Source organism: Rhinoraja longicauda, chromosome 7 (genome assembly GCF_053455715.1).
Source record: "Rhinoraja longicauda isolate Sanriku21f chromosome 7, sRhiLon1.1, whole genome shotgun sequence".
Taxonomy (NCBI): domain Eukaryota; kingdom Metazoa; phylum Chordata; class Chondrichthyes; order Rajiformes; family Arhynchobatidae; genus Rhinoraja; species Rhinoraja longicauda.
Genome location: NC_135959.1, coordinates 53,267,923 through 53,286,739, shown reverse-complemented (window position 1 = coordinate 53,286,739; position 18,817 = coordinate 53,267,923). Strand labels below are relative to the sequence as shown.

At 40.5% G+C, this 18,817-nt stretch overlaps 1 protein-coding gene across 7 annotated transcripts in view; it reads left to right on the top strand.

Annotated features, from left to right (window-relative positions):
• Window positions 1-18,406, top strand: part of LOC144595562 (interleukin-1 receptor type 1-like) — a 41,158-nt gene extending 22,752 nt beyond the window's left edge. For all 7 annotated transcript variants that reach the window (XM_078403111.1, XM_078403114.1, XM_078403112.1 and 4 more), the window contains 8 exons: window positions 2,296-2,482; window positions 4,249-4,423; window positions 7,249-7,314; window positions 9,418-9,547; window positions 9,664-9,809; window positions 12,964-13,107; window positions 13,251-13,412; window positions 15,974-18,406. In XM_078403111.1, coding sequence (XP_078259237.1) covers window positions 2,296-2,482; window positions 4,249-4,423; window positions 7,249-7,314; window positions 9,418-9,547; window positions 9,664-9,809; window positions 12,964-13,107; window positions 13,251-13,412; window positions 15,974-16,317 — 1,354 coding nt within the window. In that variant the 3' untranslated portion in view covers window positions 16,318-18,406. The remainder of the gene's footprint in view (window positions 1-2,295; window positions 2,483-4,248; window positions 4,424-7,248; window positions 7,315-9,417; window positions 9,548-9,663; window positions 9,810-12,963; window positions 13,108-13,250; window positions 13,413-15,973) is intronic.
• Window positions 18,407-18,817: the final 411 nt, after the last annotated feature.

Below are 18,817 nucleotides of genomic sequence, written 5' to 3'. Positions count from 1 at the left end.
GTCATGTGAGCTTTCAACCTTCTGTACCTATTGTGTTCAGTTCTGGGCACCATGTTATAGGAAAGATATTGTCAAGCTTGAAAGGGTTCAGAAAAGATTTACAAGGACGTTGCCAGGACTAGAGGGTGTGAGCTATAGGGAGAGATTGAGTAGGCTGGGTCTCTATTCCATGGAGCGCAAGAGGATAAGGGGTGATCTTATAGAGGTGTATATGATCATGAGAGGAATAGATCGGGTAGATGCACAGAGTCTTTTGCCCAGAGTAGGGGAATCGAGGACCGGAGGTTCAAGGTGAAGTGGAAAAGAATAGGAATCCAAGGGGTAACTTTTTCACACAAAGGATGGTGGGTGTATGGAACAAGCTGCCTGAGGAGGTAGTTGAGGCTGGGACTATCCCATCGTTTAAGAAACAGTTAGACAGGTAGATGGATAGGATAGGTTTGGAGGGATATCTTGGAGTGGTATCTTGTAAAAGAGGGTCAGATCAGGTGAGGAATGTTAAAGAAAACTTTAAAACACACTACAAAGATCGGGCAGAGCAATCAAGACTTTATTTAAGAAAGTCAAATACAACGGCCGGGTGGAACAGACAAACTAGACTGTTCGCCAAACATAACGGGAGGATTGCAGTATCGAGATTCTTTTGCAGTTGTATAGGGCCCTGGTAAGACCACATCTGGAGTAAAGTGTACAGTTTTGGTCTCCTAATTTAAGGAAGGACATCCTTGTAATTGAGGCAGTGCAGGTAGGTTCACGAGATTGATTCCTGGGATGGCGGGACTGTCATATGAGGAAAGATTGAAAAGACTAGGCTTGTATTCACTGGAGTTTAGAAGGATGAGGGGGAGGATCTTATAGAGACATTTAAAATTATAAAAGGACTAGACAAGCTAGATGCAGGAAAAATGTTCCCAATGTTGGGGGAGTCCAGAACCAGGGGTCACAGTCTTAGAATAAAGGGAAGGCCATTTAAAACTGAGGTGAGAAGGAACTTTTTCACCCAGAGAGTTGTGAATTTGTGGAATTATCTGCCACAGAGGGCAGTGGAGGCCAAATCACTGGATGAATTTAAGGGAGAGTTAGATAAAGCTCTGGTGGCTAGTGGAATCAAGGGATATGGGGAGAAGTTGGGCACAGGTTACTGATTGTGGATGATCAGCCATGATCACAATGAATGGCGGTGCTGGCTCGAAGGGCCAAATGGCCTCCTGCACCTATTTTCTGTTTCTATGTTTCTATCTAAAGATTCATGTGACGTTTCTACATTTTGTTCTCTTTGTTGTTTACACTACTAACCCAGAACAGATTTCACGGAGGCACTTCAGCATTTCTTCTTTCTTCAGAATGGTCCAACCACAGTTGTAAATCATGCACTTCCAATAGGCACAGAGCAACTGACAGCTCAAGCTAACCCTCATGGTAGCTAAACAGATGCCCCGTTACCCATTGACCTCATCATCCCTACCTCCTTGTATGATTATTATTTTTGTAGTGATCTTTGTAGTGTGTTTTAAAGTTTTCTTTAACATTCCTCACCTGATCTGACCCTCTTTTACAAGATACCACTCCAAGGCTTCACTAGGACTGCGACTGCAAAGGTACAATAACAAAGCTCCCACTGTGATAGACCAATCACTTCCTCATGGTGATCCTCCTGCTTATAGGTATCCCCACAACTTGATGTCGGCCAGTCCATTACACACTTTCCCCTCCATTGACTCCATCTACACTTAACGCTGCCTCGGAATAGCAGATAACATAACCAAAGACTTGTCCTACCCCGGTAATTTCTTCATCTCCCTGCTCCCTCCCAACAGAAGAGTGAAACAGTGCGGAAACAGGCCCTTCGGTCCAAATCGCCCACACTGGCCAACAATGTCCCAGCTACACTAGTCCCACTTGTCTGCACTTGGTCCATATCCCTCCAAACCTATCCTATCCTGAGATGCTGCCTGACCTGCTGAGTTACTCCAGCATTTTGTGAATAAACACCTGCGATTTGTACCAGCATCTGCAGTTATTTTCTTATATTATTTTAAAGGAGGTGCGCAATGTGTAGCTTGGTACTTAATCAGTCTTGATTGGGGGTCCCACACAATAGCCATCATAAAGTACTCTGGTTATTGTTTTATGAATCCATGCTGTTGTTTTCATGTTGAAAGGAAAATGAGGCCTGTTCATGTTTTCTCCTTTAATTATTCAACTTGCATGCTTTGTGCATTGAAATCAATGACCATTTTTATTTGGGAGATATGCATTCAAAAGCCATTCTAACATTTTGATGTCCACTCACAGGTATTCTACATTTTGCATCAAAGAGGCTGTTTCATTGAGAATTAGTAAATCGACCAGTGCATCATGCCCACAGAATAGCTTTTCCTATCTGTCAACATCTTATTCGAAGACATCAAAAGTAATTTATTGCCCTGAAATCGACAACTATGTGGATTCAAATAGAGATTTTGCACTCAAGTGGTACAAGGTAAGGAATCCTTAATGTGGTTAATTGGTTTATGACTGTTCTAATTGAAATAATGTATCATTTAAAATAATTTCTAGAAGTATTTCTTAAGTGCTATACAAGAATAAAACAAAAATCGATTGGGACCAAAAAAACCTGCCCAGGCCCACCTTCAACAAGTTCCTACTTTCCAAACAGTAGATTTGTGATGATGAGTGTAGATTTGCTGCCTGACAGCACCAGAGACCCGAGTTCGATCCTGACTCTGGGTGCTGTGTGTACAGAATTTGTACATTGTCCCTATTTTCTTCTCCTAATTGATACAAATAAAGTGAGAATGATAACTGCTTCTGTGTATGCAATCAAGTCCAGGTAATGGCACAAAGATCATAGACTGCGTAGAGAAGGCAACACCAACCAACTCCTTGCACATCATCATGAGACAATGGGGAAAAATGTACCTGAAGATCTCATCTAAATATCTGCAGATGCACTTTGATAGGTCAGAAATGTTGGTAGGGATAACGAGCTCCACGCAATCGAGTGAGCGTTGGTGAATTATTAAAGCAATTGGGAAATAAAGTTCACTGTGTTTTTGGAAAGTGAAATTATCCCCTTTTACCTTGTTAGAGCTGGTAAATCAAATTCTGTGATCAAAAGGAATTTTGTAGTGAGGGAAACAAGAATGAATATTTCAAGCGAATGCCTGAGAGCAGGAGAAGTAAGAAACTACACTTGTTTTTCCCACTGCCATGGTTCTTTATTCACAAAAATTTACCATATTATTTACCATATATGCAAAAAATTACTGATCTAAAATTTTAACACTCATTATCTCTCTGCAGTTTAATGCCTGACCTGCTGAGTATTTCCAGCACTTTCTGCTTTTATTTCAGATTTCTTACTTCTGCAGTGTTTTGACTTTCATTAGTTGCATGTTCATGTCGTTTTCCTGCTGACATTGTTTGAAAAAGTGTTTTGACCCGAAACATTGTCTATCAGTGTTCTCCAGAGATGCTACCTGACCTGCTGAGTTACTCCAGCACTTTGTGTCCTTTTGTGTATTAACTAGCATCTGCAGTTCTTTGTTTTTATGTTGTAGCTGCACTGTTGTCCCTACAGGTGGCAACATTGGGACAATATCTTAGCTTCCTTGTGTAGGAAGGAAACTTCCTTCGCTGGCTACCCTCACTGCCTAATCTGTGCAGGCAGGAGCTCTCATTCGGTTTAGTAATTATTTGGCATCATCTTTCTGCATGCAGTTTGCATTTTTAAATCAAGTTGCCTTTAAACTGCTGGAGTTTTTAATCTTACTTTAGTTGGCTATTACACTCTGAGGTTTAGTTTAGTGAGAGGGTATGGAAACAGACCCATCGGCCCATCATTGATCACCCAGACACTAGTTCTATGTTATTCCACTTTCACATCCACTCCCTATACACGAGGGGCAATGTATAGAGGCCAATCAACCTACAAACCCCGTACATCTTTGGGATGTGGAAGAAAACTGCAGCATCCGGAGAAAACCCGGGCGTTCACTGGGAGAATATACAAACAAAGCAAAGACCGCAGCCAAGGTCAGGATGTAACTTGGATCTCTGGCGCTGTAAATCAGCAGCTCTACTATTACACCACTGTGACACTGGTTGCAAACATCTGGGGCTATTTTTTGACCGAGTGGAGCCACAGGGATGTTGCAGACCTAGCATTTCTTTTCTCCAATTGGAAAATCTGGGCTACAGGATACGTGGATATAGAATGTTAATTGTATATTATTTTGTTTTCAGAACTGCAATCCTATTTCATATGGTGAAGCAAAATACAACTACCGCAAGAATAGATGGTACCTTACTGTAAACAATGTGGAGCCTTCAGATGCAGGAATATATGTTTGTGAGCTACAGTTTATGCATAATGATTTGCAATATAAAACATCAAGATCTATTGACTTTGATGTTAAAGGTACGTCTGTTGTGTTTCCTAGCAGGACAGTAATGCATATGCCTTTCTTAGAAAAAAATTATGACATTTCTGAGAGTTTTATTCAATTGTAAAAAAAATACTGTTTGTAAGAGATGGGAATTTCGAAATCATCTTTTTGAAAAATGCTGATTTAATTTTTTATTATTATAAATGCTTCTGATAGAATGCGGAACAGTTACTTTGGGAAGACATTAACAAGAAGATCAGACTAGGTACCTGTGGTCATTATTGTCATCTTGAATATTGAACTGAATGTATCAAGATTTAATTAAGATGCATTTAAAATAAATTTCTATGCTGTCCACACTCAACATTTTCAAACACTCTTGGTACTTACAAAACAAAGGCCAATGAAAGAGTCAAATATAATTAATATTGAATCAAAGTGCTATTTTAAAATTGTCATAATCTTCTTTAGTTATCAGAATTAAGGGTATGATTTTGTTGTTATTTTTGTACATCAAGTCAGACTTTACCATTCTAAAAAACCTGCTGCACTGTCTGCTCTTTTTACAGTTATGTATTGTAATATGCAAATCACAATAATGATGTTTTAAAGATTATTATTTTTACAAAATATGTTGGTGAGTTGTTTGAATGTATAAATAATAAATGCCTTAAAATGTGCTAAGATTATTGTAGATCAGCAGATTAATTATTAAACAAAGAGTAACACCATCTAGTGGAATAGGATGGTATGCTATAACAATAGACAATAGGTGCAGGAGTAGGCCATTCGGCCCTTCGAGCCAGCACCACCATTCAATGTCAAGTCAAGTCAAGTCAATTTTATTTGTATAGCACATTTAAAAACAACCCACGTTGACCAAAGTGCTGCACATCTGAATGTGATCATGGCTGATCATTCTCAATCAGTACCCCGTTCCTGCCTTCTCTCCCTACCCCCTGACTCCGCTATCCTTAAGAGCTCTATCTAGCTCTCGAAAGCATTCAGAGAATTGGCCTCCACTGCCTTCTGAGGCAGAGAATTCCACAGATTTACAACTCTCTGACTGTAAAAGTTCTTCCTCATCTCCATTCTAAATGGCCTACCCCTTATTCTTAAACTGTGGCCCCTGGTTCTGGATCCCATGTAACCACCACTTGACTTCCTTATGTGACAATATAAGAGAAATATATGAATCATCATTAGGCACGTGTGAGGTGCCGAAAGACTGCAGTGTGGCTAATGTTGTGCCTCAAGTTAAGAAGGGCTGGAAAATATAGATCAGTGAGCCCAACATTTGTGATAGGTAAGTTACTGGAAAGGATTCTGAGGGATAAGATACATATGCATTTGGATAGACAAAGACTGATTAGGGATAGTCAGCATGGTTTTGTACATGGAAGGTTGTGTCTTATGAATTTGATTGAGTTGTTTTGAGAGGAACCAAAAAGGTTGATGAATGCAAGACTGTAGACAATGTCTACATGGAATTTAACGAGGCCTTTGATATGGTTCCGCATGGTAAGCTGTTCTGGAAGGTTAAATCACATGGGATCTAGTGAGAGCTAACCAATTGAATAGAGAATTGGCTTAATGGAAGTAAGCAGAGAGTGATGGTGGAATGTTCCTATTCAGATTGGAAGCCTGTGACAAGGAGTGTGTCTCAGGGATCGGTCTTGGTTCCACTGCTGTTTGTGGTTTATATATGAATGATTTGGATAATAATGTACAAGGCATGATTAGTCAGTTTGCACATCATACGATCACATATTGTAGATAGTGCAGGTTAAAAGAAAAATACAGCAGGATCTTAATTATCTGGGCAAATGGGCTGAGGAATGGTTAATGGAGTTTAATGCAGATAGATGCCAGATGTTGCATTTTGGGAAGTCAAAACAGGACAGGATCTTCACAGTGAATGTTAGTGAAGAGTAGAGGGCTCTAGGAGTGGACCTAGGAGTGCAGGTACTTAGTTCCCTGAAAGTGGTATCACAGGTAGATAGGGTGGGGTAAAGAAGGATTTTGGTACAATGATCTTCACCAGTCAGGATATTGAATGTGGGAAGGTGGGATGTTTTGTAACAGTTGTACAAGACATTGGTGAGGCCACATTTGGAGTATTGTATTCAGTTTTTGTCACCCTGCAATAGGAAGGATGTCGTTAAGCTGGAAACTGTGCAGAGGATTTCCAAGGATTTTGCCAGGACTTGAGGACCTAAGCTATAGGGAGAGGTTGGGTAGGTTAGGACTTTATTCCTTGGAGTGCAGGAGGCTGACAGGTGATCTTATAAAGGTACACAAAATCATGAGGGGATTAGATAGGGTGAATGTGTAGAGTCTTTTACCCAAAGTACTGGAATCAACAACCGGAGGACATATGGTTAAGGTAAGCGGGGAAAGATTTAATAGGAATCTGCGGGGCAACCTTTTCACACAGAGTGTGGTGAGTATATAGAATGAGTTGCCAGAGGAGGCAGTTGAAGCATAACAATTAAAAGATGTTTGGACAAGTACATGCGTAGAAAATGTTTAGTGGGATTTATGCCAAACGCAGGCAGATGGAACTTACGTTAATAGAGCATCATGGTTGGCATGGGCAAGTTGGGCCAAAGGGCCTGTTTCTGTGCTGTATGACTTCAATAGGTGAATTGGTGGAAGTGGTTAAAAACTAGCATGGAGCTCAGTGGGTCAAATGGCATCAGATACCACCTTAATGACTCTACGATAAATGTGACCTTTCTTCTTTCATGCCAACATTTCAACATTTATTTTTATATTATGTGTAAGATCATTAATTATAAAATAAACAATATGTCTGTATACCTTGCTCTAAAATACTTTATTTTCATTTTCACAGGCTGTAAAGTGACTGTACGCCCAGAAATAATGCACCCCAAAAATGATACAATTGAAATATCACCTGGTAAGTTGTTTTTTTGTTGTCAATAAAGGCAAGGATATTCTTGAGGTGTTTTGGTTATCTGTTCCTGTTTGGTTCCTTCACAGTGCTGTTTATCACAGGCGCTGTTTTTGTAGACTTTTCAGCCGCTTATGATACAGCAAACCATCGCCGACTGTTGCACAAAGTACTTAATTTGACACACAACTTGCATCTAACCAACCTAGTGAAGACTGGTTGAAAACAGACACTTCTTTGTCGAGCTTTCAGCAAAGAAAAGTCGCTGGCGCAGGCAGAAAAACGACCTCCCTCAAGGAAGTGTCCTGGCACCCACCTTATTCAATATCTACGTTAACGACCAGCCTATCCATCCCAACACCAGGAGTTTCACTTATGCAGATGACCTGTGTATTACAACCCAAAGTGCTGACTTCCTTGAGGCAGAAGCTACTCTGTGTGAGGCTTTAGTCAACCTGCCCTCATACAACAGAGAATCACCAGAGCCAATCCATCTAAAACCCAAGTCTGCGCCTTCCACTTGAAAAGCAAGTATGCAAATCAAAGGTTGAAAATCATATGGAATGGAGTCAGATTGGAGCACTGTGACAGTCCATTCTATCTCGGTGTGACTTGATCGATCTCTGATCTACAAAGCACATATCACCAATCTTAAAGGAAAAGTCAGTTCCAGAAATGCTCTTCTTAGCAAACTGAGTACCTCAAAATGGGGAGCAAATTCTAAAATCGATCAACAGCTCTGGCCCTCTGCTTCTCCACTGCTGAGTATGCCTGCACAGTATGGGAGCGCTCAGCTCATGCAGGGAAGATTGATCCATTGCTAAACACAAGCTGTTGCTGCATCAGTGGATGAATGAAACCTACCAAGACTGACAACATCTACCTAGTCTCTGGCATTGCACCTCCTGGAATCAGAAGAGCTGTAGCCAGTCAAAAAGAACGCCTCAGACAATCAAAGGATGAAAGACACCCCCTACATGACCACCCTTTGCTATCTCAGTGTCTGAAATCACGCAGAGGTTTCCTCTCTTCTGTCCATTCTCTGGACTAATGCATCGTCCAGAAGGCTCAAACTCTGGGAAGAGAGACTGGAGAAATCTCCGGAAGTCACTCGCATGGCAATCGATCCCTCTGAGAAGCTCCCACCAGGTTCTGACCAACTGTGGGTAACCTGCCGCAGTCTCAACAGACTGTGGACAGGCATGGGGAGAAGCAAATTGAACATGCTGAAGTGGGGATATACTGAAGATGCGTCAGACTGCGAGTGCGGACGGGGCCTCCAGACTATGGAACATCTCCTGAGCTGTGACATGCTGCATGACACATGCACTATAAAGGATCTTGCAGAGGCCAACGACGTGGCACTAAAATTTGCTCGCTATTGGCAAACAGTTGTGTGATGACACGAATAAATAAATGAGGTTGCTTTTGCTTTAAATGTTGACCCTTGGTGAGATCAGTGCTGTGCTGTTTTTGCATCCCATGATCATTATTTTTACTTTAACGAAACAGCGTGGAAACAGGCCCTTCGGCCCAGAGAGTCCATGCCAACCAGCGATTCCCCGTACACTGGCTCTATCCTAAGCACAAAGGACAATTTTACAGAAGCCAATAAATCTGTATGTCTCTGGGATGTAGGAGGAAACCAGAGCACCCGGAGAAAACCCATGCGGCCATGGGGAGAATGTACAAATTCCATAAAGACCACCCGTTGTCAGAATCGAACCCGGGTCTCTGACGCTGTAAGGCAGCAACTCTACCGCTGCATACTGAGCATTTGCTGTGTCCAGCTGAAATCACCTTTTCAATGATCACTTTATGCATAACATTTATTATAACATAATAATTTATAACATTTAAAAATTTATATTTGAGTAAAATCATGCAGTAAAAACACATTATATGTAATATCACTAGTAAATGATCCTAGTTTAAAAAATCAGATCCTTTTTTAGATGTAGAGTTCCTCACTTTCACCAGTGAAATATTTTTTTCTATTTAACAGAATGTAAGTTTACAATAACATTTATATTTGTTTAGATCAAGATGCTTTCATTCTAATATTATGACTATGAGGTAAATCAGAATGTTTGCATGTTATTTGTGCAGGTTCAAACTTCAATTTGTCCTGTGTGGCATATGCTGGATTTTGTGAGTCTTCTGTTATACTTATGTATTGGCAAGTAAACAATGAATTTATTGAAGACTATTTCAACGAAACTTTCCAGCTTGAAAAAAGGTATCCATTTCTGAATTTTCTGGGCTTGAATTGACAAATAATTGGGTATCATTAAGAAGGTTCACAGTAGCCTTTGTGATTTTTGACTTAAACCCGTGTAAACTTTTTTCCATTAGGAAAACTAATGACGACCACGGCAACTATTATCTACTGAATATAATATTAACCAATTTCAAAGAAGAGTATTATAACAAAGTATTTAAATGTGTCGCAGTAAATGGTATGGGAGCTCAAATTGCAGCTGTTTATTTTAGAAAAACAGGCAAGTAATTCACTACAATATTTAAGAAAAGCAAAAGTCTTTGTTCAAAAGGCTATTTGGTAATTCTGATGTGTGATTTCTGTTTGATCATATTGAATGTTAAATATTGACAATATCCATTGATGTTTTAATCCACTCTGACATGACTGTGCGATGCACTTCTACACTTCGGGAAGATAATCTGGTTTGCATTTTGGCTCCTAAAAGATCATGTTTATGCCTGTGTTAGGAATTCAGAGTGTGTATTAAAAGAAAAGAAGGCCTTGAAATTGGACTATGCAGCACTGAATTCTTCCTTGGCTTGCAGTACAATTACTGTGGAAGATAGGCATCTACTGCCCAGATCACAAAGTCCAGGAATTTCATTCCATGGTCCTCTATGCACATAGGAAACTGGAAATCACAGTGACATTCAGTAATGTACAGTGGTGCCACTTGCTCATTTTTGTTGGACCAAGACCTGGACAGTAAACTGGACTGTATAAGAAGGAACAGAGCTGTCTGTACTTTCTGAGGAGGCTCCGCTCTTTCATCAACTGCACTAAGACACTGAAGATGTTCTATCAATCGGTGGTGGCCAGTGCCATCTTCTACGCTGCCGTGTGCTGGGGTAGCAGGGCAAAGGCAGTGGATGCCAACGGAATCAACAAGCTCATCAGGAAAGCTGGCTCCATCCTGGGAGTGGAATTGGATTCAGTGGAGGTGGTCTGGGAGGGGAGGATGCTCCTCAAACTGCAGAGCATCTTGGACAATACAGCTCCCCCCTCCCCCATGACACATGTCAACCCAAGGAGCACCTTCAGCAACAGACTAGTTACACCAAGATGCAGGACAGAATGCCACAGGTGACCCTTTTACCCTGTGGCCATCAAACTGTACAACTCCTCCCCCTTCTGTCGTGGGGTAGACTGACTCCCCTTCTTCCCCCACCCCCCAATCATTGCACATCCCCAATCCTGGAGTTTTCACTCGTCACTTTAATTTCACCTTTCATGTATCTTGTTGTGATGGCAGACCAATTTCACTCCTAGGATAAATAAAGTTTTATCGCATTGTAGAGGAACCTATGAGGTCCACTTAAAGAGAAGCAGCCTTGCAATGTTGCTCAGAATCCTACGCAACATTAAAGAAATAAACCATGAGCTTATCCTAGGTTGGAGTTTGGGAACTAAACTCGGGTAGATCCGATTTAAAAAAAATTACTTGTCCATTAGCATCCCTTTTGGTCATATCTTTCATAACCAGCCAAACCCATCCATACCATTCAAGCTCACATTGCTCTCCTTGTACCTATCCTCCACCTGTCCAAATCTGCTCCCCATTCTGCCCTTGCCCCGATAATTCACTCACATCTCCAACCCCAAATACCAATTCACATCTGATTACAATTCCAACCTCCCAAAAACCAAGAGCTGTGCATCTTGTGTTGGAGAATTTTTCATTGCCAGATGCATGAACAAAACATTCATGGTCACGAAGCAGGAATGGTTCAACGTGCCTTTGTTAATCATATTTCAGTTCAAAGGTTTAATTGAATTTGGGTTTTGTAAGTTTTATATGTTGTACTTATGCACATACTTGACCTAGAAGTGCTTTTGGTTGAATTTTGACATATCCCAATACTTGGCAAACCACGCATTGTTTCTATTCCAATATCCAACATTTTTACATCCTTTCTTCCAAAGATTAAAAGCTGTAGCATTGGACATCTGAGATCCACCTTTTGGAATTTCTTCCCTCCACCTCTACTCCTTTCTCCGCTCCTTTTGACATATTTTGAAAAGGCAGATGCTTCCCAATGACAGTGGTTGGACCACACAATGTTTTGTACAACTGATGACCAAAGACCCACCATGCAAACCTCTCCTGCGGGCTCGGCAACCCACGTTGGGTGCAAGCCTCTCCTGCGGGCCCGGCAACCCTTCCCCAACTGACGATCCATGGACCTGTTGCCGGCCGGGGAGGGTCCCCCCGGGGCGTGGGCGGGCGAGGGGTGAGAGGAAAGGGGAGAGTGAGGCACTCACCTCGGCCCCTTGCGGACATGCGTCGGCCAGAGCGAGCCGTGGACCCGTTGGGTGGAAATATCTCGCAGCTCGGCGGCGGCGGCCATCTTGTTTGACCCTCTGCTGCACCACGGGAGGAAGGTCAGGCGCAGGGCATGCCGGGACAGGCGCCGGTCCTCCCAGCGGAGGGGGGAGAGTGCATTTATTAAAGTTTCAGCTCGAGGGCTCAGCAGCAGCAGCAGCTGGATGGCTCCGCAGCCCCCCCCACATTGTCCGCCACTCCCGTCACTCTGGCGGGTCCCACCCCCAACAGCCATTGTGGCCCCCCCCTGCTCATTGGCCACTACTCCCGTCACTCGGGTGGGTCCCATTGTGATGTCGAACGTGGCTGACGGCCAGGGTGAATAGAAAAGTGATTTTTTTAAACATCAAAAAGGTGATTTTTAAAGTTTAAAAAGCGAAAAAAAATTAAAGGATAACAAACATTTGAACACCAGGACAATGGTGAGAAAGGTGGGCTAAAAATTGTTGGCCTATCGTGTACTGTTTTGGCTGTATTTCGAAAACAAATATTTCAACAAATATACAAATAAACAATCACACCCACAAATATACAAGATGAGAGTTCTAGTAAATATATATTGCTAAAACTCTCATCTTGTATATAGTTATTTATATATATATATATATATATATACGCACTGGATTTGGGAATAAATAACATTCCTAAATTCCATTTCTCAGAATTACTTTGAATTGTGCATATCAATTTAGATTTATTTTAAAACATACCTTTGTCATTTTAATTTTTCTAACTAGAATATAAACCATTTTTAGAACTGCTTAGAAATTCTATTTCAACATGAAAAAGTCTGCTTTTATTAGCAGAAGAGAACTAGTTGGGAGAATAAGCTATAAATATACAGGTCAACGTTTTCGATGTTGTTTGTTGTCAAACCGCAGAAACCGACAAGTCAGTCAGAAAATTGTGTTGAATGTTTTTCTTTCCAATTCGCAGAATTATATTTTAACATGTTTTTTATATGAGCTTTGTGCAGTGTTGTTGCGTTTCTGTGGTAACCCCAAGCAAGTAAACTGCATGGTCAATTTTACTAAAATTTTACTAAAATTTACTCTTTGTTTATGTTCAGCTGCTGATTTTACACGAGAGATCGTAGCTACATTTGGTGCGTTTGCCTGTGTTTTATTCATCTGCATTTGCACGTACAGGATTTTCAAGATTGATATTGTCCTGTGCTTTCGTGATACCTTTGCAGTAAATAGCCCTGAAAATGGTAAGGGGAAATTTTATCCTTGTTTAAGAATATTTGCATATGAACTTCAAGCTATAATTACTGGGACAAATACCATTTAATTTAAAGGTACATTAAGTCAAACACTTTCAAGAGAGTTATGTTGGTGCTCTGTTTGTTTTCAGATAGTAAGAAATATGATGCTTATATCATATATCCACAAAGCACTTGTTCACCAAGCAGTCCTGCTGTACTTCTCTTTGTTATGAATATATTGCCACGAGTTTTGGAATTCCAGTGCAGATATCAGTTGTTCATACCTGGAAGAGATGATCCTCCTGGGGAAGGTAATGTTTGTTCAATGTCTCAATAAGCCTTTGTCATCACGTCTAGGTACAGTGAAATCCTTTATTTGCATACAGTTCTGTGACAATCATACGATACATTAGGCACCATAGTACTGTTTAAGATTATAAGATAGTCGACCACACCGAGTCAGCACACAAAAGTCGCCATGTTTTGGGTGCCATCTTGTACCCTTCAAGTCTGAATTTTTTTTAAAAATCGTTAGAGTCTTAACTTGGTTGTAGAGGCCCGTTGCTCTGGCAGTGGCACTGGGTCAGTGTTGCAGGGGTTGGCTTGGGAAGGCGATGTGTTGATGCCATTTACCGCTGCTGCAGCCCACGTCCATTCCGCGCGCTCGGCCACTTGGAATGGTACCTGATCTAATGGAGCCCCAAGCTGCTCCAGGGCCTTCAGTGCCCACTCTACTAACTCAACCACTGCGATACCTCCTTGACATTGGCATGAGAATGTGCTGTCCTTCGCCTTTGACAACCATCATTCAGTCTCTGTGCCTCAGGGCGCCTCCTGCAGCCCACCCAGAGACTTTCCAAAAACATTGGGCCCCAACTGCTCACCGTCAATGATCTTTCCTTCTGTCCAACGCTGCCGCCATTCATGTGAGAATGCTCTATGCCGCAGATCTTTGCATGTTGCATTAATAGTCAATAATAAGCATAGATGTTCCAAATACGGACATAATTCCATTCAGGTAGTTAACAAAAGATGATGCATTCCTGGGGTGAAAATACTTGTACCTATTTTATTCATGCAGTTGCTGTAGGCATGGCAAGTGAGTTCAACCTTTATTGCTCAATATTAATTGCTCTTGAGAAGGTGCTGATGAATAGCTGCCTCTGACTCCCGCAGTCCATTGAATCTACAGAACATAGAACAATGCTGCACAGGAACGGGCCCTTTGCCCCACATTGTCCATGCCAAACATTATGCCAATTTAAACCAGTCTCCTCTGCCTACATATAATCCATATCCTTCCATTCCCAGCATATCCATGTGCCTATCCAAAAGTCTCTTAAATGCCACTAATGTATTTGATTCCACCACCACCCCTGGCAGCGTGTTCCAGGTACCTGCCACTCTCTGTGTAAAAGACTAGACCCACACACCTCCTTTAAACATTGCCCCTCTCACCTTGACGCTATGCCCCCCTAGTCTTTGACACATCCACCCTGGGGAAAAAGATTCTGGCTGTCTACCCTATCTATGCCTCCTGTACAACAGCAGAACAGCATCATCCATGTGGTGAAGATATTCCGATTCTGCTATTGGGACGGTTTTCCATGATTTTGACCCAGAAATAATCACCATTTGTTTCCCGGTCAGAATGATATTTGAATTGGATGAATGTGTAGGTGGAGTGCCGACTGCCTTTGCACTTCTAAATGATGGACATTGCAGCTTTAGTGCTGCTGTTAGAAAAACCTTGGTGAGCTGTCGGAATGAATTTGTTGACAGTACACACGACATTCATGTTGGCCTAGCGGCAGAGCGAATAGATGTTTAAGATGCTGATTGAGATGCCAATCAATTGCACCAATAATGAAAACAGGAAATGCCGGAAACACTCAGTAGATCAGGCAGCAGCGGTTGGAAGAGAAACTGAGTTCATGTTTCAGGTCAGAGACTTGTGTTACCTTTTTTCCCGATTTTAAAAAAAAATCAGATTTTTAACATCGGCCAGTTTTTAAAACAATTAATTAGACCTCTTTGTGTTGGTGTCGAGCTTCTTAAAGTTCCAGTCTCCCGAGTAATTTACTACTTAGAACGTATTCATTCATTAATTCATACAGCACAAGAACCGGCCCTTGAGCTCACGATGCCTGCATCGAACACAATGCCAAATTAAACTAAGCTCCTCTGCCTACGCCTGCTCCATGTTCCTCCATTCCCTGCATATCCATGTCCTTATCCAAAACCCTCTTTAATTTCGCTGCTTCAACCACCACACCTTAAATACCAGCTGCCCCAGCACACCTGGCTCTGTGTGTGTAAACAAATACTTGCCCCGCACTCCTCCTCTGTACTTTGCTCCTCTCACCTTAAAGCTGTGCCCTCTAGCTTTGAAACCTCCACTCTGGGAAAAGGGTTCTGATTAATAATCTATGGAAACATTGCTTCATTCAGTATCTCAGTGGAGTGCAATAGTGAATGGTTATGCTGAAAATAAGTTGAATGAAGATGTCTCAATACCATAAAGCTTCAGTTAGGAGGCTCAGTTAGGAGGGAATTTGCAGGCTATGAATAGGGAGAAGTAAGTGATCAGGACTCTCAAAGAAAATATTTTTCTTTACAGAAGTCAGATAGTCTCTTGCTAAAGGGCCCTGAATGATACAAAGGATCATTGTCTCAGAGACTGTGGAGGGGTGCAAATAGGCTGGAGGTTGCCTGGGATTTACCATGGAGTTATGGATGCCTTTTCTCTCTGGACAAATAAAACGTGCTTCTAAACTGTGTACTCTGTTAGAATCAGGGCTGCAAGATTCAATAAGTTTTTTGAAAGGTTAATTTTGTACTAATCCTTGGACTCTTTTCTTCACTTTTGCAGCTTTAGTTGAACAAGTAAAAACAAATATCAAACAAAGCAGAAGACTGATTATTTTGATGGCAAAGTCAGTGGATAAATGGCTGTTTGAACAACAAGTTGGATTGCACGATGCATTGCTGTGTGACGAAGTGAAAGTTATTCTAATTGAGCTGGAGCATCACAATGATTATAGTGACTTTTCGGAATCAATGAGACATATTATACAAAAGAAAGGAACCATTAAATGGAAAAAAAAAGATTGGACTGCAAAATCTCCATCTTCAAACTCAAAATTTTGGAAACAAGTGAGATATAATATGCCATCAAGATCTCCCCGGTCACAGGAAAATATTCACCTCATTTAAAATGCACCAAATGAGACCCAATCCATCTTTGTCTAGGGTGAAGATTTCTTAAGTTACTATTATAGGTATTTATGAAAAATGAAGAGATGTATCACAAAACACCAGGGATTAGTTTATACATGGGTTGTCCGTTACGATCGAGGAGGTCGGTAGAATTCTATTTTGGAATATTGTGAACTTCAAGGAAACTTAAACCCATTTTTTTCAAAACTCTATCGTGCCATATGATTATGAAGGTTATACCTTTTTAGTGGACAATTTTATTTTAAAACTGCACATCTTTACTTTATATTTAATATAGCATATAATGTCCAAAAATTAGATTTTGTTTTGTACAGTTTTAGTAGATTCAGATTCCTCATTTTGCCATATCTAAAGATAACCAAGCACATTCTAAAAGTAGATTTGTAATGTTGGACATGTACTATCAAATATGCTTTTAAACATGCATAAGATCTATTTTGTAGAAACTAGATTTTTTATAGGATCCATTTTGTTTGAAAATGTCATTTTGTTTAGTGGAAAAGTATGTCACAGAATGTTATAAATTTGGCACCTTGCACAAACCTTAAATACACCCTGTGTGACTATTAAAAGTCGATAATGAGAAACAACCATATAGAGCTCATTTGTGTGAAATCACATAATGAATCAATAAGCAAAAAGCAGAGTGCTGGAAGAACTCAGCGGGTCAGGCAGCATCAGTGGAAGAAATGGACTGACGTTTCGGGTTGGGACCCTTCTTCAGACTAATTTTGTTAAGTTTGTCTGCACACTTCATTGTTCTTTATAATCAGTATACTTTATACTGAAAATTCTATGAAATATATTAGATGGTATAAACATCAGATTATACAAAATAAACCTACATTTTTAAAAGATGGATAAGAATCTCAGACAGCTCTCCTGATGATAGGATGAGTTGGGCTGAATGGACTTTTAATTTGTATTTTACCCACCATTCCATTTCTTTGTTTTTAAGCTTTTTACAATGTTTTCGAACATATGTAGTGAAGAGTAGGCAGTCTCTTTGGTTTACATCGACTGGAAGGCTGTAAGGAATTTGGCTAGGAACCACATACACTGAAGTAGAGTTCTTCTGCTGGTTTCGCTGGAATCCTTGTTCTGCAATGATTTGTGAGGAATCATTGGCTCCTCTAAATGAATTGCTCGTGCCAATGGGAGTGCTAACCAGTACTGTTTGTGGTAAAGGTGTAAGTAGAAGAAGGAATGACCAAATGTTAACAACATATTTTGTTGGGCAAGACTGTACATAATTTTTTTAACTTCATCTTGGTCTCCAAAGTAGACAAAAGAGTTTGACTTAACACTCAACCAATGAACAATAATCTTTGCCCTGACAAATGTTGGAACCCAGTTGGCAACCAAGTCACAGCAGAGATCCATCCAGTGTCTGGATGGGAGGAATCTATCCGCTCTGGACTAAATGTTTGGTGTTTTAAACTATAAAACTCCGGTCTGTGTTTAAAATTCTATAGTTATCTGAAGTGTTTAATATTATTGATTTAGCAAACAACTGACTGTAAGGTTATTGTTAATTTGCTCATTCTTGGTTTGCACGCCTGTCCAAGGAATGGTTATTGAAAGGTGCTACATCAAAATGATCGGATAAAAAGATGCTGCTTGCATGAAACAGCGAGAAATATTAAAAGAAAACAATAGGATAAAATATGTGAATTGATATGGCTTCATTGTTACAGCAACAAAATGCACTATCAAGGGCTGTTCTTACATTACAATTAAAATTAGGTTGTAATTTTGATAAATGGTTATGTGGCATTTTCATTATTTTAAGTCACATTAGCTAGCTCCATGTATGGAACCTTACTGTTCACTACATTAAAATAATCTTTGCCTGGGTAGTAGTTTCTCTGGCAAACAAATCATCTTTTACATATGGAATAATGCAAATAAAGACTAAAACTGCTCAAGGGAGAAGAATAACATTTATTTAACCCAACTACAATGCTATTAATGATTCAGTACATCACAATACTGCAAGAAAATAATTCTGTAAAATTCAAATTACTGAAAGAACTCAATGGGCCAGGCAGCATCTGTGATGGGGAAATGTATTTCAATTTCCAACTTGTGTAGGAAGGAACTGCAGATGCTGGTTTACACTGAAGACAGACACAAAATGCTGGAGTAACTCAGTGGGTCAATCTGATGAAGGGTGTCGACCTGAACCGTCACCTATTCCTTTTCTCCAGAGATGTTGCCTGACCTGCTGAGTTACACCAGCGGTTTGTACTTATCTTCAGTTTCCAACTTTGCTGTCTCTTGTGTCATCAGAAATTATTGCATTTTGGCAGAGGAAGTAATGCTCAAACGCATAATTGATAAAGAAGAGCATTTTGATTTAAAATCTAAAACCACGACCTGAACATCATCCTGTTTACCAGTGCTAAATATCTGTCATCTGCAGAGCCATTTCAGGTATAATTTAAAGGAACATTAAAGTGTGATTTTTAGCTTG